Source organism: Saccostrea echinata, unplaced genomic scaffold (genome assembly GCF_033153115.1).
Source record: "Saccostrea echinata isolate AGI-Se365-2 ecotype Australia unplaced genomic scaffold, CSIRO_AGI_Sech_v1 ptg000046l, whole genome shotgun sequence".
NCBI classification, from domain to species: domain Eukaryota; kingdom Metazoa; phylum Mollusca; class Bivalvia; order Ostreida; family Ostreidae; genus Saccostrea; species Saccostrea echinata.
In genome coordinates, this window is record NW_026889795.1 from 6,537,986 (window position 1) to 6,565,000 (window position 27,015).

A 27,015-nucleotide genomic window follows, 5' to 3' on the forward strand; every position below is an offset into this window, starting at 1 on the left:
GTATTGAAATTCTTTTTCTCTTTTGTCAAATAACATCAATATACCAACTACCTTGTAAAATCCTTCATTTCTAAAACCGACTAGACTGGAAATTTTATGTAATAAATAGTAGCAGAACTTAACTATACATACATATGTACATGTATACATGTCCAAGTACATTACAAAAAACAAAACACAAAAATTCCTAAAAACTGGAAATTAAACTGCATGATTAATACGTATAAAACAGGTAATATATAATCATTTATGATTTATTTCAGTATTTTTTTATTTGATATTCATGAATAGATTGGCAAATTAATTCACAGAAATTTGGATTGATTAAAATAATATCCCCGGGAATTTATTTGTACCCATTATACTTGAAAGATTTAATTTCACAAATTAAACTCAATCGATATTCTCTGGTGTCATTTTATCCGTGATTGACAAGAGAAAATATCAGAACAAGTTTTCATTCGCAGCATGGACCTTGATGACAGTCGTAGATGTAAAGAAAATTTCAATATATTTTTAAGGGGTACATCCGTTGTACCCCCTAAACAAAGTATTTTCTTAAAGAAAATTATGCTGTAAAACACTTGTTAATTTCAAAAATTCAAAGTTAGTGTTTTCAATTGACCCCCTCCCCCAAGGATATATCTAATCTTGCGTTCGTCAATGCATGTGAATTATAACTAATTTATTTGACAATTATTAATCAACCAAATTTACGCATGGAACGACTATAAATGAAACATTGTTTTAAAATTGTCTATCACAATCTGGTAATATAAAGACAATAGCGGAATCCAAATGGATTTTCGTTTGAAGAAAAAGTTGAATATTGTTTTCTTTGAAAAAAATAATATATAAAAGCTATGTTTGCTCCTATGGTGTATTGTACTCAATGCTTTAGAATTGTTGTATACTTAATTAATTACTTTGAATTCATTTTCCGTCCATCTTTATTTTTAGAAAAACATTTTGACATATTGACCCATTAATAGACAGATCTAAAATAAATTACTTTCGAATGAATCCTACACGTTTCTCACACGATTCTTGCAAGAACGTCGTACATTCTCACACGTTTCTCACACACTTCTCGCACCCTCGCTACACGGTTTGCACGAAACGCTTTGAAGCTTAAATGCTACAAGGTTTACACGAAACGCTATACGGTTTGGTCTACACGAAACGAAAAGTGCACGAAAGGTACACGCGTTTTTGTGGTAGAAGCACGCTTCAGGGTCTGTACCAAAAAAATATTTTACAATATTCAAGTATTTCTTGGCATAGGGCTGCCAATGGCGCCGAAGATGTCCCGTGTAGGCTTCAAACTCTGCTATCTTTTTTTCACTGTTACATGTATTGTAAAGGTGAAGGTAAAGTCTGCGACTCTCATACCGGCTGCCTCCATGTAATTGCTCTGCTTCCAAGACAGAATCTGTTGATGTGTTCATAAAAAGCAGACTTTACCTTCACCTTTACAATACATTTAAATTTGTTTGAATCGTGACCCCCAGGGGAACTGAAGGACCACAATTGGGGATTTTAGTTCTACATAGGGATACAGAGGAAAAAACTTTGAAAGTTTTCTCAAAAACAGCAAAGAAGTCATAATAAGACATAATTATATGGAAACATCCTCATGTAGTGTAGATTCAAATTTCTTCAAATCATGACCCCATTGGTTAGAGTGGCCCTACACAGGAATATAGAGGAAAATTCTTTAAACATCTTCCTAAGAACAACAAAATCATTATCAGTAATATTGATATGGAAGCATCCTCAGGTAGTGTAGATTCAAGGAAAATTAGTTCAAATCATGTCCTCCTGGGGTAGGGTTGGGCCACAAAAAGCGATCAAATTTTTACATAGGAATATATAGGAAAAGTCTTTAAAAATCTTCTCAAGAACAGCAAAGCCATGATCATTCTTATTTATTTTGAAGCATCGTCAAGTAGTGTAAATTCAAATTTGTTTAGCTCATGTCCCCATGGGGAAAAGAAGTATATATATTCACTGCATATCATTGCAATCAGGGATTCAGTCCACATGGTACGTGAGATTAATTAATAGGTCTTTTATTGAAAACGAATCACAACTTTGTGAATCATTTTCACTCAATTACATGCACATTGATAAAAGTAGGCAGACTAATTAAATGATTACTCTAAATATGTATTTGATTTTGTTTTGGTTTATATTTTATTATTTTCTTGTTTAGCAGAAAACGATGAGGTAAAATCTAACATCTAACATTTTAAACTCGTATTTTAAACATATTAGTCAGAAATGTATGTTTTTGTTATTCGTTGTCCATATTGAGCTTACCAGAGGCAAAGACTCTAATATTATCAATGTTTTCTTCTCAAGAAGAATGGTATCATAATTCCAATGACAGGGTTATTTTAAATTTTTCTCATGAATGTCCAGTGTTTATGACCATGAAAATTGGTATTTTGCTGGAAAACCGCTAGTGTACCTAGTAAAAATTATCAGTGATCATTTATTTCGTAAATTCCTTGGCATATCAGTACTTTCCAGGGTGTTTCGAAGAATTCAATGTGTTACAAAATACTAGTTTGTGGGACCTTGATCTTAATATTTAAGATTACTTTAGATGAAAAGAAAAATAGAATGATCCCAAAACGAATAAATACATGAGATAAATATTAAATCTGTACTACCACATTCGCCCCCGCAAAATTTTAATCTGTCCTCAGATTAATGTAATAAATACATGAGATAAATATTAAATCTGTACTACCACATACGCCCCCGCAAAATTTTAATCTGTCCTCAAATTAATATAATAAATACATGAGATAGATATTAAATCTGTACTACCACATATATATTACTTGTAATTGAAATTGTTTATATTTTTAGCTCATCTTAGCCAAAGGCTCTCGTGTCCTTTTTTAACAAAGTTTGTTTGTCCTTTGTCTGTCCTGTATTTTGTTCATATTTTATAACATTTTCCCAAAAAACAACTGGGCAGCTGAAGAAGTATATAGGGTATAAAGAAAATCAGGAATAGGCTACAAAAACATGTACTTATATTAATACAGCAATTTCCATGCATTGAAGATTCAAGTTTGGTTAATAGGCCTAGGAACATGAGGAATGGGGCACAATAGGGGTCATATTTTGACATATGTATACACGGAGGAAATTTTTAAATTTTACTCAAAAACAGAAAGGTTACTTTTGTTTAAGTCCCTGCACAGAATGGTGTCATAGTAAGACTAAATAAGGGGTCAAAAATTGATATAAGAGTGTCAAAGGGAAACTTTTTTATTTTTAATTTTTTTTTTCTCATGAAGGGAACTTCTCCATGTAAAGAAGAACCCAGTTTTTATAAATCATGGACCCGTTGGCAAGAGGGGAGTGAGTTTAACTTCATACAATATTTTACTAAACATAAATTTCTGTAGATAACACTTACATTTATTTGTCATTATGGTGAGGGGACTCAGGTACGGTGAGCATTGCAGACTTTGGATCTTTATTTATTTTGACAATGTTTGAAAGAGTCTTTCGGGTACCTGTAAACTGCGAAACGAAATCGAAATGAAACGACACCAAAATCAAACGAAACGAAACCAAGCGAGACAAAGTCATATCAAAGTTTTATTTAAAAAAAAAAAGAATGCCCAGGGTAATGAAGGAGGATGTCCGTTCAAATTAATAGTATCTACAGATTCGCAAAAAGAATATTTTACCAAAGTCTACCAAACCCAAGTCTACATTTATGATGCATTTATTATTTGTCAGAATACTATAAATACATATACATGAGTGGATAGTCGGGAAAAATTTCAGTTGATGAGACAAACACCAAATCTGGCATAAAGGTTCCTTATCTAATACCTAAATAGGAAATATCGTTGGCCATTCAAGTTTCGGCCATTTTCAAAATGACTGCCATGATTTTAAAATGGCGTCATTTCTTGTATTGTATATCTGGTATTTTCAATTTTTTGCAACATTTTCATTGATTTTATTCTTATACTGTTTCCTTTCATAAATCATTAATTAATCAGCTATACCAGGTGACCGAAAACGTTTAAGAACAAGTCTATTATATGCACTGCACATGCTGCCAAATCATCTTTAAAATGTAATATCAAATGGATTTCTAAATTTAGGGCTCAAAGCAAATTTCATAAAGTGAAATAGTAGATATGCGATATATTATCGTGCAAAACTTCATATAATTCGGGCATGTATATTATTGTTGCAGTGTAGTCAAACCTGCTATGTAAATGTATTCAAAAATTTTTCTTGTCGAAAAAAGTTAGATTTCTTTTTCTTGTCAAAAGATTTTTCAGGTATGTTGTCAGTTTTCTTCCCCTGCTCACCTTCCTCTTGTCATGAAATGTGAAGCCAAATTTCAAAATAAAAAAACAAGATGTGTTTGTGAAACACCGATGTCCCTGTATGGCAGCTTATGCTCTCAAATGCAAGTCATTTCTCAAATGCAAGTCAAACTCCAAGGTCAAGGGATGAAAAATATTGTTACCCAAAGAAAGGACTTGTGTCAATGGATACACTGGTAAATATGAAAGCCCAAGCACCAACCATTCAAAAGTTATGGTCAATGTTAATGTTTTCTAAAAGTGGGTCAAACTCCAAGGTCAAGATCAAAGGTTCAAAATTAATGGCACGCAGGTGAAGACCTTGTCATAAGAAAATACACACGCAAAATTAAAAGCCCTAGCACCAACTGTTCAAAACTTATGGCGAAGGTTAAAGTTTTTCAAAATCATGTCAAACTCTAAGGTCAAGGTCAGAAGGTCGAAATTGTTGGAATCCAAAGGAGGGTCTTGTCAAAAGGAATATACCTTTGAAATTTGAAAGCCCTAGTACTAACTGTTCAAAAGTTATTGCCAAGGTTAAAGCTTTTAAGAAGTGGGTCAAACTCTAAGGTCAAAAAATATTTACATCCATGGAAAGGTCTTGTCATGATGAATACACATGTGAAGTATGAAAGCCCTAGCACCAACTGTTTAAAAGCTATGGCCAAGGTTAAAGTTTGGTAAATTTTTGCAAAAGTGGGTCAAACTCCAAGGTCAAGAGGTCAAAAATGTTGGTACTCAAAGGAAGGTCTTGTTACAAGAAATACACATGTGAAATATGAAAACCATAGCTCCAACCAATCAAAAGTTATGCGCAATGTTAAAGTTTTTGCGGTAAACAGACAAACAGACAGACGGACGGACGGATGCACAGGAAAAAATACATACCCCCGAATCTTCGATTACGGGGGCATAAATATTGAAGAATCAAAGAATATTTATAAAATTTACACTAGATTACTGTTCGTTATCTCCCTATTTCATATAGTGCTAGATAGATACGAATATCTGACATTCGCTCATGGTATTCTCATTCGTTTCATCTGATTTCGATTTTGCTTTAGTTTCGTTAAATTTGAATTGTTTTGTATCGTTTCGTTCCGTTTCGTTTTGTTATGTTTCGTTTCATTTCGTTTCGATTTTATTACGCATTTTACAGGAACCAAAAATTTTCATGGGTTTGTAGATTACAGTAAAACACGTTTATAGTGAAGTGGTAAGGAGAACAATTTTGATTGGCTATCAACGTAATTCGTTATTTTCATTTAGTTCACAATAGATTTTGCAATCACGAGGAATGAAAATAACTTTATTATAAGTCTGAAGTTCTAATAAGCATGTTTATTATAACCGTGTCTACTGTATTTTCATATTTTGATCTTTCATGAATTATGTCCTATATTAATTATGGCTAAATTATAATATGAAATGAAATTCTTTTTGTGTAACAATATTTATTAATAAGCTGTGTTTGTTGAAACACTGATGCTCCAGTATGGCAACTTATAGCAAAGGTTAAACTTTCTCAAATGCAAATCAAATATGTTGGTACCCAAAGTAAAGTCTTGTCTCGAGAAATATACCTGTGAAATATGAAAGCACTAGCAGCAACCATTGAATAGATATGCAAAAGGTTAAAGTTTTTCAAAAGAAGGTCAAACTCCTAGGTCAAGGTCAAATGGTCAAAATTAATGGTGCCCAAGGTAAGGCCTTCTCACAAGAAATACACATGTGAAATATGAAAGCCGTAGCACCAAACAGTCAAAAGTTATGGCCAAGGTTAAAGTTTTTCAAAAGTAAGTCAAACTCCAAGGTCAAGGTCAATGGATTACAATTGTTGGTATCTAAATAAGGTCTTGTCACAAGAATTACGTATGTGAATTATGAAAGCCTTAGCACCAACCGTTCAAAAGTTATGGCCAAGGTTAAAGTTTTTCAAAAGTAGGTCAAACTCCAAGGTCAATAGATTACAATTGTTGGTATCAAAAGGAAGGTCTTGTCAAAAGGATTATATATGTGAAGTACGAAAGCCCTAGCACTAACCGTTCAAAAGTTATGGCCAAGGTTTAAGTTTTTCAAAAGTAGGTCAAACTCTAAGGTCAAGGTCAATGGGTCAAAATTGTTGGACTTGTCACAAGGATTACACATGTGAAATATGAAAGCCCTAGCACCAATTGTTCAAAAGTTATGGCCAGGGTAAAAGTTCGGTAAAATTTTGCAAAACTGGGTCAAACTCCAAGGTCAAATATGATGGTACCCAAAGAAAGGTCTTGTCACAAAAAATACATATGAGAAATATGAAAGCCATAGTTCCAACCAATCAAAAGTTATGGGCAATGTTAAAGTTTTTGCGGACAAACAGACAGCTAGACAGACAGACAGACAGACGGACGGACGTACAGGGCAAAAACTATATACCCCCGAATCTTCGATACAGGGGCATAAAAAATATACTTCTGAATATGATTGTTTAACCCAATACATCTCAGAAAATGTCCTTATATTAAACTTGGAAAGAAATCAAATCTCCCTCAAACACGCCTTCAGTACCAATGTGAAGATGCTATATGTTATTTACAGCCCATGGATGTACAGAAATTGCAGAAATTGTGGGATTTAGTAAAGCTCAAAATCAATACATATATTTGTTTTGAAAATATTTATATCACTATTCATATTTTCAGCATGACACACTGCTATCTCTTTCAGTTTGGTGAGACGGATATCTTTGATTATGCTTCTGACAATTTTCTCTTTGCGACATGGAACTTTCAGGTAGTACTAGCCTACAATACTGTAAAAGGATTTGACCTACCTGCAACAAACAGTGGGGTGGTGGTGGGGTGGGTGGTGATGGTGGTGTTGGGGGGGGGGGGGGGGTTGTTACCAACTCTTCTGTCAATAATGAAAATGTCCATATTTACGAAAGCCCATTAAGCTCATTTTCGTAGGCAAAACATTTTTTATTTGCGTTATAACGCATAACTTTCGTGAATAACGCGAAGAATATTTTTTAACCTACGAAAATGAGCTCTATGGGCTTTAATACATATTAAATTAACAGCAAAAGAAACTTTCGGGGGAAAAAAGAGGTGAGAAGAAGGTTCTACTCAATTCGATTCAATCTTTAAAAACATTCAAAATGGGAGTTATAGGTATTTTATTGCGAAATGAATTTGTTTATAACAGGCGCTGAACAATTGCAAGAAGTTTGGTTTTGCTTTGTTGTTTTAAAGGGGGGGGGGGTGTTTGGCATAATGTATGCTTTGATAATATTTTATCAAAGTATTTAAAAACAGTTATTTGATATATTGGGGAAAAACACAAGTTTAAAATCATCATTTTTCAACTCTAATTCATCAAAATGTTCCGTCAAAATACCGAGTATAACGATGAAGTACATTCTCAGTAGCATAGCCAACCAAAGTAGAATGTTTAAGATACAACTTCGATGGAAGGCTGGGGTTACACTTTAGTCCAGGGCAAAACCTTGGTGAGGCCAAGGGGGGAAGGGGGTGAAGCCCCAGCGGGAGCTTCCGGGGTTTGGCATTATAGGCCTGTTACACTTTATGAAATCTTTTTCACGAAATTGCTTTTCTTTCAATTCGGTTTATCATAATCAAATAGAAATTGACGTTTTATATATTATCTAAGCCGAACTCATAAGAAGAAATTGTACTTAATTTTTATATATTCCGTGTGTACTCGAAATTACGAAAGCCTAAAAGGATCTATCTATGGAAGAAAAAAAATGAAAGGCGTGGTTACTCCAATCTCATTTAAATCATATCCTCGTTACGCTCCGAAATTCTGATAGTCGCTGTACAACAACTATCAGAATTTCGGAGCGTAACAAAGATCTGATTTATATCAGATTGTAGGTAGGCCTTTTGAAAAGACATAATAAAGCGAAGAGTAAGACGTTTTATTATATATTTGTTATATAATACAGGTTTTTTGCATCCCTAATATGAACACAGGCACGCGCCCTGTATTACACACCCTGTATCAGCACCCTTTATTTCACCCTTTATCCACAGGCACTTGTTTCTGTAATAAATTTTTGACCCATAGTATAATAATAACACAGGCACTTGTTTCTGTAATAAATTTTTGACCCATAGTATAATAATAACACAAGGTATCCAACTCCGTATTGCACGGAGTACCCCCCTCCCTCAGAATCGCACTCATTTACAATTTCAGAGGACATGCACTAGCAAACTGTTTATGCCTATGTCTTCTACGATAATTTATCTACACAACCATATATGGCATGCGTGTCTTTATTTTCTTTTATCCCCGTAAACAGCGTCAAAACTCTGCTCGCCGAGTGGAAAAGTCGAACTCAACCATGAAATGGTATGTGCTAATCCCGGGCAGAGATTCTGATTGGCTAAAAATCTGTTTTTAAAATTACATCGGAATAATATCGTAGTGCTTTAATGGAAAATGAGAGGTAAACAAATTTTATTTATTCACTGCAATATTTAAACACTGGAATTGAATTTTTAAACTCAATCGTTTTTTTAATTTTGCTCTATGCCCGGGAGCAAAGGATGCAGCTTCCCAAATATTTTATAAGCAAAAAAAATTAATCAATTAATTCATAAATAAAAAAGTTAATATACTGCCCAATCTCGAAATTCCTATTTCGTTGTTTGGGGGTGGGGTGGGGAGGGGGAGGGGAGAATCTTTCTCTTAGTTTGATGAAATTTTTTTTAATGCAGGAATTTTCCAGAGTTCAACCATTCTGCACTAAAATTTGTGGGGGCAAAGCAGCCTCCAAAAACATACCCACCTTCGTACTACGGGCCAAAATTTGAAAGGCTTTACAATGCAAATTGCAGGCCCGTAGGAAGCAGTTTTACTTTGAGGGGGCACAATCATATATTTTCAGTTGGAGGGGGGGGGGCACTATCAAGTACCAAAATTCCTTGACAAGAAAAAAAAAGGTCACCAGACGTTATTATTGAGGAGGCACAGTCATATAATAGCTATTTTTCTACAGTATTCTATATCGGCAAAATTATTGGGGGGGGGGGCACGGCCCCCAGTGCCCCCCCCCCCCCCCCCGGTTCCTTCGGCCATGAAGTGAAAAGGCGTTGTTATGTGATATATAATAATGGTTATATGATGAGTGGGTCGAAGCCACCTTAACTCATGTAGTGATTATTTTTTCTATACTTTTGCACATCTAGCAGACATATATATTTACAAGGGTATTAAGAGAAATCCAGAATTAATAGCCTTCAATTAAACTTGTGAAATCCCTGACCCTTGGCCAAGGTGTCTGGCATCACAGAAGAGCTAAGTTGGTTAATTATTAAAACATCAAATTTTAGGAAGTTTCCCTCCCCCAATTTTTAAAACCTTGCAACGGGTCTGCCAAAAGGCATAATTTAGCGCCTTTTCGAAAGGCGTAATAACGTCATTTCACTTCGCCTGTTCATTGGCGTTATAACGCTTTTTTCTCGAATTATTACGCCTTTTGAAAAGGCAATATTTCGCCTTTAGTAGCTTTACATGTAATTTTTTTTATTCTATAGATTGATCCTTATAGACTTACGTTCGAAATACACCGACTTGATGTTTTGATAAATGCTGGACAAGGTGGGATACATTTCAGAATTCATTAATATGTATACGTATCTGTCACTTTCTCTGTTATTTCTTTCCTATTTTTTATTTAGCCAAAACTAAAGGAGATGCAACCCCCTTAAGCCCCCCCCCCCCTCACTCTAGATCTGCTACTCTTTTAAGAGTCATTTTTTCTACATATAATGAAATTTCTTTGTACGACAAGACTATTTATGGAGGGCAGAATGAATTTTAGTATTGATGAATGAACATTGCATATTTATGGGTTTTTTTGTTTTGTTTGTTTTTTTTGTTTTTTGTTTTTTGTTTTTTGTTTTTTTTTTTGTTTTTTTTTTTTTTGTTTTTGTTTTTTTGTTTTTGTTTTTGTTTTTTTTTATTTTTTGCTTTGTATTTTCTTTTTTTTTTAATTTCATTTTTGTTTGTTGGTTGCTGTTGTTGTTGTGGGTTATAGGTTGGTTTTTTTCTTTTTTTTTTTTTTTTTTTTGGTTTTGTTTGGGTTTTTTCATTTATATATTTTTTTCTTATTATTATTTATTTGTCTAATTTATTTACTTATTTATTTTATTTCTATTTATTTATTTATTTATTTATTTATTGGGGGCTGATATTTTTCTCACGTTGTAGGGTCTCAATCCGGAAAAAGTATAATACGTTCGGGTTCTTGTAGAATTTAATTGGTCAGAAAAGCGCTTAAAGACATGTTGTACTTTATTACCTGTAATAAGTAGTAAATTGACAGCTGTTGCCGATGTAAACAAACGAAAATCATGAACGAATCAGAAGAAATAGAGAAAGAAGACTTAGGAAAATGTGCTGACTTGTTTTCGTTTGGTATTTTCTTTTTTCCATAATTATTCACAATGAATTTGTGTTGATAAATGATGTACATTGAGTAGAACCATTTAGGAGCTCGAATCCTTACGTCTACCTGTCTACTTGTGCAGCTGTTGTATGTTATGTGTGTGTGAGCACAGGAGTCGGCAGTTTTATCCATAAGGCAACGTACACACAATAACCAGTGAGCCAGTTAAGGCTACAAAAAGGACGCGAGGCATAATTTATACGGGAAATGTTTACTATGACATCACACAAAAATTAAACCTATTCAAATTACCACAAAATGAAATGATTTGCTATTTTAAACTGTTGGGTAGCTATAAGCTGCATCAACACTTACTATTAAATGCAATTTTGTCATTTGTTAAATCCCACACAGCAAGATATGTAAACAATTCATTGATCGCAATGCACTTGTCTGTGTGATGTTATATCGTAAAATTTGACACAGTTTGCATGCAGTGGGAGGCAGATCAAGTTATACATGTATTTTATAAAGTGAAAAATGTCTTTTGTAATGAAATAAAATATTATTTGCAGATATTTAAGAGGCCATTAACTTGGATGCGATGTCTATTTTACGATCTTATTCATATACTTTCCGTACATTCCCTAGACAAGTGATACTGCTGTATATTTGTATGCAGATTCATGGAAGGGTAATAGAAGGGTCCTAATATATCGATATGTTGCAAGGGCATACCCTCAATGGATCATGATAAGTTTTTACACACAAACTCAAAAAGTATTAAAATATTTGAAAAGTGCTGTGAACTTGCAAATAAATTAATTATTTCTATATTTATTTTAATGTAGTTGTCCAGCAAAATATTCAACATGCAGTGTAACAAACATAATTTTATCAATTAGATAGTGGAATCTATATAGGTTCGCAGCACTTTTCACAAAGTACAAAGAGTTTTGAAAATGATTATAAATTAAACTTAGATTTTTAACTTGGTTATGCCCTTGCAATATTGGAATTAATTTATAAATCACCTCAACACTGCAAGTATATGTGTTAAAATAAGGTGACTACCACATCAGGTTTCAAGTCTAAATAAAAAATTTAATCCTCCTCAACATGCAGTTTTGAACCACATTACATATGTCTGATATCGGTAAAGTCCTAAAAAGAATTGCCCATCCTTGTAAAGTGTGTATTTTTTATCTAAAAAATTTGCTGATATTTCCATTTGGCACCTTAACTGTACTACGGAGTGGAGTGTAGCATGGATTTCTCTTGATTTTTATCCATATGTTTTGACTAGTAAAATGAAGGCTTAAAGCACTCTAGAAACATTTTACGTAACATGCACTTAGATTTCCAATAGGTTGTGTTTTCTATCTCTAAGCCTTTTTAATTATCAGGAGACTGAGGCAGCTGTTTTGTTTTAGATTTTGACATGAAAATTTTCAGATTTGGTCAAACCTGTGAGATTATCTCTCCATTTGATTGTAAAAAGACATCTTCCTCCAGATGCAAAAGACTGGAGTCATGAAAAGATGTAAGTATTAATTAGTATTACATGGACTGACTGATAAATAATGAAGATAAAGAGAGTAGCAAACTGTACAAAGATCTCCTGATTAACATACTAATAGATGTAAAATAAAACTGATTTCTTTTAATTGATAATTGAGACCATTAATTTAATATTTATAACTTTTTTTAATTCAGTCTGGAAGCTCTGCAGAAAATCACTCACCTGCGACTTGACAGAGAGAACATTTCAGACATTGATGGATTAGAGTTACTGAGTGATAAAGTCACCAATATCTACTTTCAACATGTAAGACATGAACATCATCAGTACGAGGCTCATGGGCCCCAATGCTCACCTGAGTCCCATTTTAGCAGGGCTCTCGATTCTCTATAATTGGGGCCGTTTAAAGGCCCCATTCCCAATTCAAAAAAGGAACCTTTTTTCCCAATTTAATGTTTTAATTTTCCCAATTGGTCACTTCCCCAAATATTAAAGAACATGTAGTAAAATATGTAGTTCCTAAACTTCTTATTCACATTTCTCTATATTACAAAACAGAAATTTAGTTGATAACAACCACCAGAAACTCAATATATAATGAATTTAATGGATATTGTCTAGTTATGATTTTCCCACATTTCCTCAAAAGGTCGCTAATTTTCCCAATTTCCACGGCCCCGGCCCCAGTCCCAAAAACTGGTGTGAAAGCCCTGTTTAGATATGGATGGTTTAGAGCTACTGAATGATAAAGTCACCAATATTAACTTACAACATGTAGGACTTCAGTAGTAGTATAAATACATGTATCTATAAAAATAGCATGAGACTCACTGGTTGCAAGCCTACTTGAGTTACAATTTATTTGCTGTGAAATGAATATATGTTGATAAAGGAAGTCCATAATTGGAGTCCTTTGTTGACGTAAAGTAGTGGTTTGAATTTATTCAGCAGTTTACTGTTCCTTAATATGAATTTTATAAAATCATAACCTTGCTGTTCTCAAAGAGGTCTGCATATAGTGGCATCTTTTTGTTGTTCTTTCACCCTTAAATGGAACAAACATGTAGCCTCTCATTTATCTAAATTTGTGTTACAAAAGAATGCTTTGTGCCATGTGTGGTTGCAATTGGTCAGATCAGACACCTAGTAACAAACACTATTGACCAACTTTGATAAGAAAAGCTCATTTGAGGATTGTAACATGCTATTGTTTTATTTCTTTTATTTACAGAATCAAATAAGACGAATTGAGAATCTGGAATGTCTGAAAAACCTGCAGTTTTTGACTCTGTCTGGTAACCAGATCAAATGTGTGGAGAATTTGAGGCACTTAGAGAAGTTGTACTTCCTGGACTTGTCCTTTAATCAGGTCAAGGACTTTGACATAGGTAATATGTCCTTTAATCAGGTCAAGGACTTTGACATAGGTAATGTGTCCTTTAATCAGGTCAAAGCCTTTGACATAGGTAATATGTACTTTTATCTGGTCAAACACTTTGACTTAGGTAATAATTATTCTCAGTATATTCTTTACATTTACATGCGTAATTTTTTTTAATATGTATTTAACTTCAATCTACAAGCACATTCTTAATGAAAATAAACTATACAGAACTATATTTCTCAAAAAAAACACTTTGTAAAGCAATTAAATCATGTGAATTCTAAATTTCAAACCGTATTGAAAAAATGGTATTCCAGATTGCTGTACCAGTCACTGACTTAAATCTAAATGTATCACAATGTACCGGTATACCAGTATATTGTTACACCCCTATATGATAACAGGCCTTGCTATGTCCTTTAACCTGATCATGGAGTTTGACATATGATAAAAGGTCTTGTTTTTTTTAACCCAACCAAGAACACTGACATCATAGCTAATTGTTATACCCTTATAAATATCTTTCTATATATTAATTACTAATAAAAAGTCCAACAAAAGAAATGTTTATTGCATCGGTCTAAAAATTTTATTGTTGACTGGCCAGCCAGTCCAACATAAGAATTGTTAGACCGCAACGTCATTGCTACATCACAAGTAATTAATTGTCGTTCAATATCGGCGACACAGAAATAGCCGAAGTTTAGAGCTGCAAGAGTTGTCATTTGCTATATATTATATGAAAGAGTATGTTTTGTGATAAATAATTTTTGTGATAAAATTATTTGATTTTTTATTTTTTCATTCTCTTCTATTGTTTTATTTTTATTGATCAAGCCAAAATTTTACAGAGAAAGTAATTAATTATACATTGATTAAATCTGTTTAAATGTTTTCATTTCATTGTTCTATCTGAAGTGAAGGGTATAGCAAAACAGTTATAGACAGGGATTCGGGCAACATATGCTTTGTTGGACCTGAAGGTGAAAATGTTGCCCTTGACCTACTGCCTTGGGCAACATTTTCACCTTCAGGTCCAACAAATCATATGTTGCCCTCATACCCAGTCAATAACTGTATAATGTAACAGTTATTCTCACTATGTCCTTGAATCTGATAAAGGACTTTCACCATATGCAATTGTAACTATTCTCAATATGTGTTTTAACCTGATTAAGGAATTGATGCTAAACCTGGATATTTCTGGATATCCAGATGAAATCTATAGGGAATAGCTAGATTTCAAATTTTTATCTACCATTTATGAAAAGAATGTTACAATAATCCGGGTCCTTCATTAATCCAGACAATTAGCATCCATATTAACAATGCTTGACTAATTATTAGGAAAAAAAATAGGTGTTGGTTTCTTTCCAGTAAACATGTAATAGGATAATGTTAACACTGAATAAAAAATATAAACAAGGGCATTGGTATGTGGAAGATATTTACATAAAAAAAACAACATCACACCTTTATTGTTAATGTTTATCTCCATGTGTAAGTTCCATTAATAGTATAGGTAATTATCATTGTCAATTTGTTATATGTAAAACTTAACTGAATCGGTCTATTGAATTGAACACATTATTGATATATTAGGTAAAAATTGAACCAAATATTGTTTTAGATGTTATAGTGTGGATAAAAACAGTTCAATCTTATCAGTTTATAATAAATTTTTCTTCTGAATCAAATTAAGTGTGAAAAATTTCCTCGAATTTAATGATCTTCTCCTTATAGCATATATATCTCGCAGCGAACTATTTATTTCATTGTATAATTCATCAGTCATGAAAATTAGTCAACATGGATAGGTTTCAACCTGACAAATCACAAATAAAAGTTGTCACAAATAAAAGCTGGGATACAGTAAAAAGACAGTGTATATGTTGAGAAAGACACAGAAATGAACAAGCATTCTGAGAGTATTGCATTAGCAATACTAGTCCCCTACCGGCAAGTGTAATCTTGTTCCCGTTAAGAATTGAAAATGCCATAATTCCGTCAAAAATTAATGAAGCGGGACGAAATGCAAACTTGTTCTATAACTAATGAAGGTAAAGCCACATACCAAAAATCAGCTCAATATCTACAAGCGTTTAGAAGAAAATTGCGGAAAACCTGTAAAAATTGAAAAGGCCATAATCCCGTCAAAAATCAATGAAGCGGAACGAAATGCAAACTTGATCTGTAACTCATCAAGATACACTCACATACCAAAAATCAGCTCAATATCTGCAAGCGTTTAGTAAAAAAGTGCGGAAAACCAAGTGGGACAGACTGACAGACAGACAGAGGGACAGACAGAGAGACAGACAGACAGACGGACGGACATACGGACGGACAGACTCAGGGGAAACCTATAGTCCCCTCCGGTTTCACCGGTAGGGGACTAATAAAATGAGTAGTATTGATATTTTTTATCTTAAAAAAATACTTCAACCAGCATGGTTTTCTTTCTTTCAGATGAGTTTCCACAAAGTTTAATCATTCTGAATTTAAAAGGGAATCCCTGCGTAACCCACCCAGACCACAGGTAAAACAATACATACATGTATTACAGATTACAGCCAGACCACAGGTAAAACAATACATACATGTATTACACCCAGACCACAGGTAAAACAATACATAATTACATGTATTACATATTACACCCAGACCACAGGTCAAACAATACATACATGTATTACATATGACACCCAGACCACAGGTCACACAATACATACATGTATTACATATGACACCCAGACCACAGGTCAAACAATACATACATGTATTACATATGACACCCAGACCACAGGTAAAACAACACATACATGTATTACATATTACACCCAGACCACAGGTAAAACAATACACACATGTATTACATATTACACCCAGACCACAGGTAAAACAATACACACATGTATTACATATTACACCCAGACCACAGGTCAAACAATACATACATGTATTACATATTACACCCAGACCTCAGGTAAAACAATACATACATGTATTACATGTTACACCCAGACCACAAGTCAAACTATACATACATGTATTACATATTACACCCAGACCACAGGTCAAACAGTACATACATGTATTACATATTACACCCAGACCATAGGTCAAACAGTACATACATGTATAACATATTACACCCAGACCACAGGTCAAACAATACATACATGTATTACATATTACACTGAGACCACAGGTAAAACAGTACATACATATATTACACATTAGTTATATATTATTGGCTAAGTGATCTAATACAATGACCAGTTTTGTTGTGTTTGGAATATGAGCCATATCATAATTACCCTATGGCCATTTTTTTTTATTAATTTTGTCACGTACAGTGTATTCTTGGACCAAGGGTTTTCAAGGTTATTTTTTTTTTCAAAATGGGGCCTTTAAGCAAGGGGAGGCAATTTGCAAAAAAAAGAGTGGTTGCTAAAATATTTTCTTAAGAGCCATTGGGAAACTTTCACCTAACCTGTTACCTAACCTGGGCCAAAGGCTTTAATATGGATAAGCTTTCTAAGCCAAAGGCTTTAATACGGGTAAGCTTTCCAAGCCAAAGGCTTTAATATGGGTAAGCTTTCTGAGCCAAGGGCTTTAATACAGGCTGGTAAGCTTTCTGAGCCAAAGGCTTTAATACAGGTAAGCTCTCTGAGCCAAAGGCTTTAATACGGGTAAGCTTTCTGAGCTAAAGGCTTTAATACAGACTGGTAAGCTTTCTGAGCCAAAGGCTTTAATACAGGTAAGCTCTCTGAGTCAAAGGCTTTAATATGGGTAAGCTTTCTGAGTCAAAGGCTTTAATACATAAGCTTTCTGAGCCAAAGGCTTTAATACAGGTAAGCTCTCTGAGCCAAGGGCTTTAATACAGGCTGGTAAGCTTTCTGAGCCAAAGGCTTTAATACAGGTAAGCTCTCTGAGCCAAAGGCTTTAATACAGGCTGGTAAGCTCTCTGAGCCAAAGGCTTTAATACAGGTAAGCTCTCTGAGCCAAAGGCTTTAATACAGGCTGGTAAGCTTTCTGAGCCAAAGGCTTTAATACAGGTAAGCTCTCTGAGCCAAAGGCTTTAATACATAAGCTTTCTGAGCCAAAGACTTTAATACAGGTAAGCTCTCTGAGCCAAAGGCTTCAATACAGGCTGGTAAGCTTTCTGAGCCAAAGGCTTTAATACAGGTAAGCTCTCTGAATCAAAGGCTTTAATACTGATAAGCTTTCCGAGCTTAAGGCTTTAATATGGCTAAGCTTTCTGACTGAAATTTGTCCTTCAGCCCACTGTGTGTCAACATCTTTTTTTTTACATTGGTGTTGCTGTTTTAAACTTTTCACACATATATTTTCATCTTCCTCTCTAGAACCACCGGGCCAGTTTCAACCAAATTTGGCACAGAGTATTCTTGAGTAAAGGGAATTAACTTTTAAAATGAAGGACTTGCACATTTCCAAAGAAAAAGCAAAAATTATATTGGGTCGTTAAAAATTGTCTCAGTAACCACTGCGTCAGAAAAGATGAAGCTCTTATGAAAACTTCCTAATATAATGTAGATTTAACATAGAGAATCGAAAAGCTTTTGAAAATCTTTTTTTAAGCATATGTGTACACATTACTCATCTAGTACACTGTTTAAAAAAAGAACTTTTGAACATTTGTTTCATCAGAGGACGAATCATTCAAGACTTACCAAAACTGAAGCAACTGGATGAAGTAGAAATCAGCAGTGATGAAAAACTGGAGGCGGGATTTAAAACTAAGGAGGAAGAGGAAGGGGAAGAGAAGGAAGGGGAGGATGATGAGGAAGATGAAGACATCCCAGTGAGAGATTCAGGGGGGTCAAAAGGTTAAATTATATTTATCATTTACAATTATGGTGATCATTTATAAAATGTAAAGTATAAAATTGATATTTTTAATTTTAAACTTAATTTTTTTTTAATTTTGCGGAGTGTTTCCATGGATTAAAGAGATTTATGATATTTCACTTTTTAGCTCACCTGAGCCAAATGAAGGCTCAAGTGAACTTTCTGATCAAAATTTTTCCATTATCTGCCATTATTGTAGTTAACATTAACATTTCACATTTTATCTTCTTCTCCAGAATTATTCCATGTCAAGCAAACTTGGCACAGAATATCCTCTGGTTAAACTGATAAAACATGATTTCAAGCTTTCAAATAGAGGGCCACGGGTATGTCTTTATCCAAGGAGATAACAGTCAAACCTGTCATAGGGACTACCAACATTTAGCGACTTTCTGTCATGTGTACAACTGTTGATTGACTGATTGATTGAATGTTGTTTAAAGCCCCTCTTGAGAATTTTTCACTCAAATGGAGACGCCACCACTTGCCAGTGGAGGGCTATAAATTTTGACTCATTCTCGGCACTCAGGGCCATTGAGCAGTGAGGGATCTTTATCGTGCCAGTACCTACTGTAACACGGGACCTTGGTTTATATGGCCTCCATGTCCCTCAGTGGGATTTGAACCCGTGACGTAAGAATCAACTCCTTACCCCGCGATTCTAGAACAGACGCTCTAACCACTGCACCATGCGGGTGACTATGTACAACTGTTAGATATAAAGGTTCACTTTATGCATAAAATGGCCCTGTAGATATACCAATTAAGTGACTAAAACCCAGTGTCCCATTTTCAACATCCATATAAAGTAGAGACTTGGTGCTTTCAGTTTATATAACAAAGTTTTCTGTAAATAGCCCAGGTATTGTTAAACGGATTGTGTGAAATTGCAATGTTCTTGAATTTTGCAGAAAACAGGTGTATTTGAGAACCTTCAGCAAAGAATTAAGATATGAGCACACCCTCCATCCAAAAATTAAAATATGTTTTATAATCTTCATAAGCAGTTCTTTCATTGTATATTTGCACATATTGGATCAGAGGTTATGCTGTATACAAAATATTGAAACATAGCATCATCTTTTAGCCATTTTTGAAGAAATATTCAGGATATGTAAATAATGACACAATTTCTGATGTCATAATGCATTAACTAGCAAGAAAATTTCATTTTTAGTAGATATTCAGTTTCCAAGAGTTCAAGTGATATTTTATTGCCTTGTCAACAAAAACAATGCAGTTTTAATTTTTCAGAAATTCTCAGGGCATAAAAAGGCCCAAAGTGGCCCTTGCTCTTTTCTCCCAAGAATTTTTCATTTTATTCTACCTGCATTCAGTAACTCGATATCCCAGACTAATGGAACAGAACAGCCTTTAGTTTGTTTTTCCCAAAAAAGGGTGAGGCTTAAACTGGGGATTAAAGGGGCATGGACACAGTTGCATTGTTTACAATTTTGAATGTCTTTTTTTATTCAAAAGTAACTTCAGTTTAATGATTTGAACTTACATGAATATTCTTAGAATTCAATGACAACGACATTCTTTATAACATCATGTCAAACACCTGTGTTTGTAAACAGGGCATGAGCTGTGTTATTGTTAGTCTTTATGTTATACGGGGTGTGTTCAGTTTGTTTAGTAGTCTGCACAAATCACTAAGCATGGACTGACAATACTGGTGAGTTGGTTTTGCTTTCTAGCATTTCTACTCTGAAGTTTCTGGATTATAGTTTTCATATTTTCATTAATCCACAACAAAATTTCTTCTTTTCTTAAGTATTATGGATAAAGTTTACTTTGTGAAAGTGCAAGTATATGTGTCAATCAAATGCATCCTGAAAATCGTAGTTTTAATAGTTTCCAGATAAAAGAATTTCCTTTACACTCTTTTAATATATTTCGGTGTGAAATGCTCTAACAGCATAAAAGTCATGATATTATTTAGAAAAATTTACAAAATATGAGCTTCAAATCTGTGTCTCAGCCCCTTTAAATATGACATAAAGCATGCATAAGTGGGAAAATCTTGAAACTGTTTTCTCCAGAATAGGGAGGCAATTATAGTCATATTGATCAATCATAATTCAATCATAATTCCTAGTGTATAGTGTGGATTTAGATTATGATCCTGGAGCCCAGCTAAGGCAGGGCCACAATATATAATTATCAAAATAAGGAGGGAAGACAAATCTGTTTATTAATTATACCTCTACTGATTTTTTCCCTCTATAAAATTAGATCATTAGATGTGACTAATTCCCTAGAAATCGTTATGAATGGACTAATCCCTGTGCATTAGTCAATTGAGCTAATCCCTGCTTCGAAAGCTAATTCCCAGTTATCCGTAATCCTCTAGATTTTACTAAATATCACTATGATATGTCAATGGACTAACCCCATGTGTTAGTTTAGTAAACTAATTCCTGCTTTGAAATCATGCTATTTGAATCCTCTACATTTTACCTTTGTATCGGTATAATAAAACAGTTAAAAGTATATCATTGAGGGAGTTAGCAAGATTCCAGTTCCCCTCGACCAGGAATATTTCCCTTGGCTTCGTCTCGGGAAATAGTCCTGGCCTTGGGGAACTGAAATCTTGCTAACTCTCTCAATGATATACTTTAATGGTATATTAAAACATTGGTCTGAAGGACAACAGAGACAAGGTGTTTCAGGTGAGCATTGTGGCCACTGGGCATTTAGTGTTGAGATGCTCACAACAGGCTGTCTGTGAATTTATAAAAGCTGGGTTATGTTTGTTTTATACAGAAATACATATCTGAAGTTGTCCACAGTATAATCACTGAAAATGAATTGTTAATAAAAATGTTATAGATGTGATAATTAGAATGTTTGTTACATGTATTTTTCATTAATAATGAAAAAAATTATAGGAAAGAAATAAATCCTTCTGCTCAAAAGATATTTCAGTGAATTTCAATGCATTTTTTTTTGGTTCAAACAGACATTGCACATCTGACCACCTCTACTTTGATGAGGTCTCAACAGAGACTGGAACTGGACCTCAAAGAACACCTCAAACACTCCCAGGAACTGGACCTCATCAGAGAAAAATATAACATTCCATCATCGAGGACCCCCAGGGTAGGATTAAAACAGAAATAGACTGTATACAGACCTCATCAGAGAAAAATATAACATTCCATTATCGAGGACCCCCAGGGCAGGATTAAATCAGAAATAACCATATATGTACCTCATTAGAGAAAAACATAACATTCCATCATCTAGGACCAACAGGGCAGGATTAAATCAGAAATAGACTAAGCTTTGGTGATTTTTATCGTCAAGTACAGTATGAATGAGACATGAATTACACTTATTTAATGACTGTTTTAAATGTTAGAGATTGAATTAAAATAACATCAATAATTTAGGAAAGTATAAGAGACTTGTAGAAAAGAATTTCTATCTACAAATATGAAGGTAAATGCAATATCTTCCATGCATTCATTTGATTTATGCTGAATAATTTGTCATTAACAGACTGACTACAAATGTCCAGTGAATTTGTTTTATGTTTTATTAATTATATTAGTAGTTAATTATGTCAGTTTAGGAATCATTAATTTTTAGTACAAAATATGATTCAATTTAAATCATTTATTATTTTGCTATATGTATGTTCTGTATAAAAATGTTTTACTGTACTTAAACTGTACCATCTAATCTGAGAAGGCACCATCCAACAAGCCGTTAATGGATTAAGCCTTATAAAATACTCTAGACTCAAAGCACACAGATTAATTGAAATGTTAGATCTGTCATAGATTAGGATCTCATTTTAATCAGGTATTTGTTACATACATGTTCTGTATGTAAGTGTATACATGTTCTGTGTATAAGTGTCTTACTATACTCTTGTAGTTGTAAAGGTGGCAAGAATTACATGTAGGAGATAGATTTTAAAACAAAACTTATTCGATTCTTACATTCAGACTTAAAGTATGCATATAAATTCTATTGTTAAATCTGTCCATGTTTGTTTTCTTAATGTAGTCTTATATGGACTTGAAAACCTTAAAATACAATAATAATACGTAACAGAATCGGCGCGAAACATCCCGTTACCTTTTTTTTAAAGTTATATTGTTCTGATAAGGCCATTTGCAAAGGCCTGGCCTAACAGGGTGGAAGCAAAGCGAAGGCACGTTAAGCACAATATCGCAACTTTACAGAACACGCCGTCACACTAACACAAAATACGCCATCATGCAAATGAACTCCATTCAACAAGCCGTCGCGTTAACACACACTGTCACGCTCACACAATTTTTCACATCCAGCCATCGCGCTAACACAAAACACACCGTCACGCTTGTGCAGTATTATACAACAGGCCATCACACTAACACAACAAGAGGCCCATGGGCCACATCGCTCACCTGAGCACATTGGCTAGGGGGAAAAAAAACAAAAATCAGTTTAGAATTGAAAAGTTAATGGGGGGGGGGGGGGAGGGATTTGAATTTTAAACTACCTGATGATGCTTTCATATCAATATAACAAATGGCATTGCTGTTCCTGAGCAGAAGATTTTTTCCCATATATTCATTTGTAAAAATTTGATCCCCCATTGTGGCCCCACCCTACCCCCTGGGTCTCTCATTTGAACAAATTTCATTCTACACTACCCAAGGATGCCTCCATATCAATTTTACTAATCATGGCTTTTCTGTTCTTGAGAGAAAGATTTTTTCCTGTATATTTCTATGTAAAACTTTGATCCCCCATTGTGGCCCCACCCTACCCCCAGGGGTCATGATTTAAACAAACTTGAATCTGCACTACCTGAGGATGCTTCCATATAAATATGACCAATCATGGTTTTGCTGTTCTTAAGAAGAAGATTTTTTTAAAATATTTTCCTATATATTTCTATGTAAAAATTTGATCCCCCATTGTGGCCCCACCCTACCCCCAGGGGTCATGATTTGAACAAACTTGAATCTGCACTACCTGAGGATGCTTCCATATAAATATGACCAATCATGGCTTTGCTGTTCTAAAAAAGAAGATTTTTAAAGATATTTTCCTATATATTTCTATGTAAAACTTTGATCCCCCATTGTGGCCCCACCATACCCCCCGGGGTCATGATTTAAACAAACTTGAATCTGCACTACCTGAGGATGCTTCCATATAAATATGACCAATCATGGCTTTGCTGTTCTTAAGAAGAAGATTTTTAAATATTATTTTCCTATATATTTCTATGTAAAAATTTGATCCCCCATTGTGGCCCCACCGTACCCCGGGGGTCATGATTTAAACAAACTTGAATCTGCACTACCTGAGGATCCTTCCATATAAATATGACCAATCATGGCTTTGCTGTTCTTAAGAAGAAGATTTTTTAAAATATTTTCCTATATATTTCTATGTAAAATTTTGATCCCCTATTGTGGCCCCTTCCTACCCCTGGGGGTCATGATTTGAACAAACTTGAACCTAAACTACCTGAGGATGCCTCCATATAAATATGACCAATCATGGCTTTGCTGTTCTTAAGAAGAAGATTTTTAAAGATATTTTCCTATATATTTCTATGTAAAACTTTGATCCCCCATTGTGGCCCCACCCTACCCCCAGGGGTCATGATTTGAACAAACTTGAATCTGCACTACCTGAGGATGCTTCCATATAAATATGACCAATCATGGCTTTTCTATTCTTAAGAAGAAGATTTTTTTAAATATTTTCTTATATATTTCTATGTAAAACTTTGATCCTCCATTGTGGCCCCACCCTACCCCCAGGGGTCATGATTTGAACAAACTTGAATCTGCACTACCTGAGGATGCTTCCATATAAATATGACCAATTATGGCTTTGCTGTTCTAAAGAAGAAGATTTTTAAAGATATTTTCCTATATATTTCTATGTAAAACTTTGATCCCCCATTGTGGCCCCACCCTACCCCCGGGGGTCATGATTTGAACAAACTTGAATCTGCACTACCTGAGGATGCTTCCATATAAATATGACCAATCATGGCTTTGCTGTTCTTAAGAAGAAGATTTTTTAAAATATTTTCCTATATATTTCTATGTAAAACTTTGATCCCCCATTGTGGCCCCACCCTACCCCCGGGGGTCATGATTTGAACAAACTTGAATCTGCACTACCTGAGGATGCTTCCATATAATTATGACCAATCATGGCTTTGCTGTTCTTAAGAAGAAGATTTTTAAAGATATTTTCCTATATATTTCTATGTAAAACTTTGATCCCCCATTGTGGCCCCACCCTACCCCCGGGGGTCATGATTTGAACAAACTTGAATCTGCACTACCTGAGGATGCTTCCATATAAATATGACCAATCATGGCTTTGCTGTTCTTAAGAAGAAGATTTTTAAAAATTATTTTCCTATATATTTCTATGTAAAAATTTGATCCCCCATTGTGGCCCCACCGTACCCCGGGGGTCATGATTTAAACAAACTTGAATCTGCACTACCTGAGGATCCTTCCATATAAATATGACCAATCATGGCTTTGCTGTTCTTAAGAAGAAGATTTTTTAAAATATTTTCCTATATATTTCTATGTAAAATTTTGATCCCCTATTGTGGCCCCTTCCTACCCCTGGGGGTCATGATTTGAACAAACTTGAACCTAAACTACCTGAGGATGCCTCCATATAAATATGACCAATCATGGCTTTGCTGTTCTTAAGAAGAAGATTTTTAAAGATATTTTCCTATATATTTCTATGTAAAACTTTGATCCCCCATTGTGGCCCCACCCTACCCCCAGGGGTCATGATTTGAACAAACTTGAATCTGCACTACCTGAGGATGCTTCCATATAAATATGACCAATCATGGCTTTTCTATTCTTAAGAAGAAGATTTTTTTAAATATTTTCTTATATATTTCTATGTAAAACTTTGATCCTCCATTGTGGCCCCACCCTACCCCCAGGGGTCATGATTTGAACAAACTTGAATCTGCACTACCTGAGGATGCTTCCATATAAATATGACCAATCATGGCTTTGCTGTTCTAAAGAAGAAGATTTTTAAAGATATCTTCCTATATATTTCTATGTAAAACTTTGATCCCCCATTGTGGCCCCACCCTACCCCCGGGGGTCATGATTTGAACAAACTTGAATCTGCACTACCTGAGGATGCTTCCATATAAATATGACCAATCATGGCTTTGCTGTTCTTAAGAAAAAGATTTTTAAAGATATTTTCCTATATATTTCTATGTAAAATTTTGATCCCCTATTGTGGCCCCTTCCTACCCCTGGGGGTCATGATTTGAACAAACTTGATCCTAAACTACCTGAGGATGCCTCCATATAAATATGACCAATCATGGCTTTGCTGTTCTTAAGAAGAAGATTTTTAAAGATATTTTCCTATATATTTCTATGTAAAACTTTGATCCCCCATTGTGGCCCCACCCTACCCCCAGGGGTCATGATTTGAACAAACTTGAATCTGCACTACCTGAGGATGCTTCCATATAAATATGACCAATCATGGCTTTTCTGTTCTTAAGAAGAAGATTTTTTAAAATATTTTCCTATATATTTCTATGTAAAACTTTGATCCCCCATTGTGGCCCCACCCTACCCCCGGGGGTCATGATTTGAACAAACTTGAATCTGCACTACCTGAGGATGCTTCCATATAATTATGACCAATCATGGCTTTGCTGTTCTTAAGAAGAAGATTTTTAAAGATATTTTCCTATATATTTCTATGTAAAACTTTGATCCCCCATTGTGGCCCCACCCTACCCCCGGGGGTCATGATTTGAACAAACTTGAATCTGCACTACCTGAGGATGCTTCCATATAAATATGACCTATCATGGCTTTGCTGTTAGTAAGAAGAAGATTTTTTAAAATATTTTCCTATATATTTCTATGTAAAACTTTGATCCCCTATTGTGGCCCCTTCCTACCCCTGGGGGTCATGATTTGAACAAACTTGATCCTAAACTACCTGAGGATGCCTCCATATAAATATGACCAATCATGGCTTTGCTGTTCTTAAGAAGAAGATTTTTAAAGATATTTTCCTATATATTTCTATGTAAAACTTTGATCCCCCATTGTGGCCCCACCCTACCCCCAGGGGTCATGATTTGAACAAACTTGAATCTGCACTACCTGAGGATGCTTCCATATAAATATGACCAATCATGGCTTTTCTATTCTTAAGAAGAAGATTTTTTTAAATATTTTCTTATATATTTCTATGTAAAACTTTGATCCTCCATTGTGGCCCCACCCTACCCCCAGGGGTCATGATTTGAACAAACTTGAATCTGCACTACCTGAGGATGCTTCCATATAAATATGACCAATCATGGCTTTGCTGTTCTAAAGAAGAAGATTTTTAAAGATATCTTCCTATATATTTCTATGTAAAACTTTGATCCCCCATTGTGGCCCCACCCTACCCCCGGGGGTCATGATTTGAACAAACTTGAATC

The 27,015-nt window shown here is 34.5% G+C and overlaps 1 protein-coding gene across 1 annotated transcript; it reads left to right on the forward strand.

Moving 5' to 3' along the window:
* The first annotated feature begins 10,687 nt into the window (after positions 1–10,687).
* LOC133201878 (leucine-rich repeat-containing protein 46-like) lies at positions 10,688–22,547 on the forward strand. Its single transcript, XM_061337671.1, has 7 exons — positions 10,688–10,784; positions 12,211–12,298; positions 12,472–12,583; positions 13,509–13,665; positions 16,131–16,200; positions 18,336–18,514; positions 21,502–22,547. The coding sequence occupies exons 1-7, from the start codon at positions 10,721–10,723 to the stop codon at positions 21,660–21,662; spliced, it is 831 nt and encodes a 276-aa protein (XP_061193655.1). The 5' UTR covers positions 10,688–10,720; the 3' UTR covers positions 21,663–22,547.
* Positions 22,548–27,015: the final 4,468 nt, after the last annotated feature.

Coding starts and splice junctions, on each gene's coding strand:
- LOC133201878 (XM_061337671.1), top strand. CDS start 10,721: ATGAACGAATCAGAAGAAATAGAGAAAGAAGACTTAGGAAAATGTGCT. Junction 12,584..13,508: donor CCAATATCTACTTTCAACAT/GTAAGACATGAA, acceptor TTTTATTTACAG/AATCAAATAAGACGAATTGA. Junction 13,666..16,130: donor GGTCAAGGACTTTGACATAG/GTAATATGTCCT, acceptor TCTTTCTTTCAG/ATGAGTTTCCACAAAGTTTA.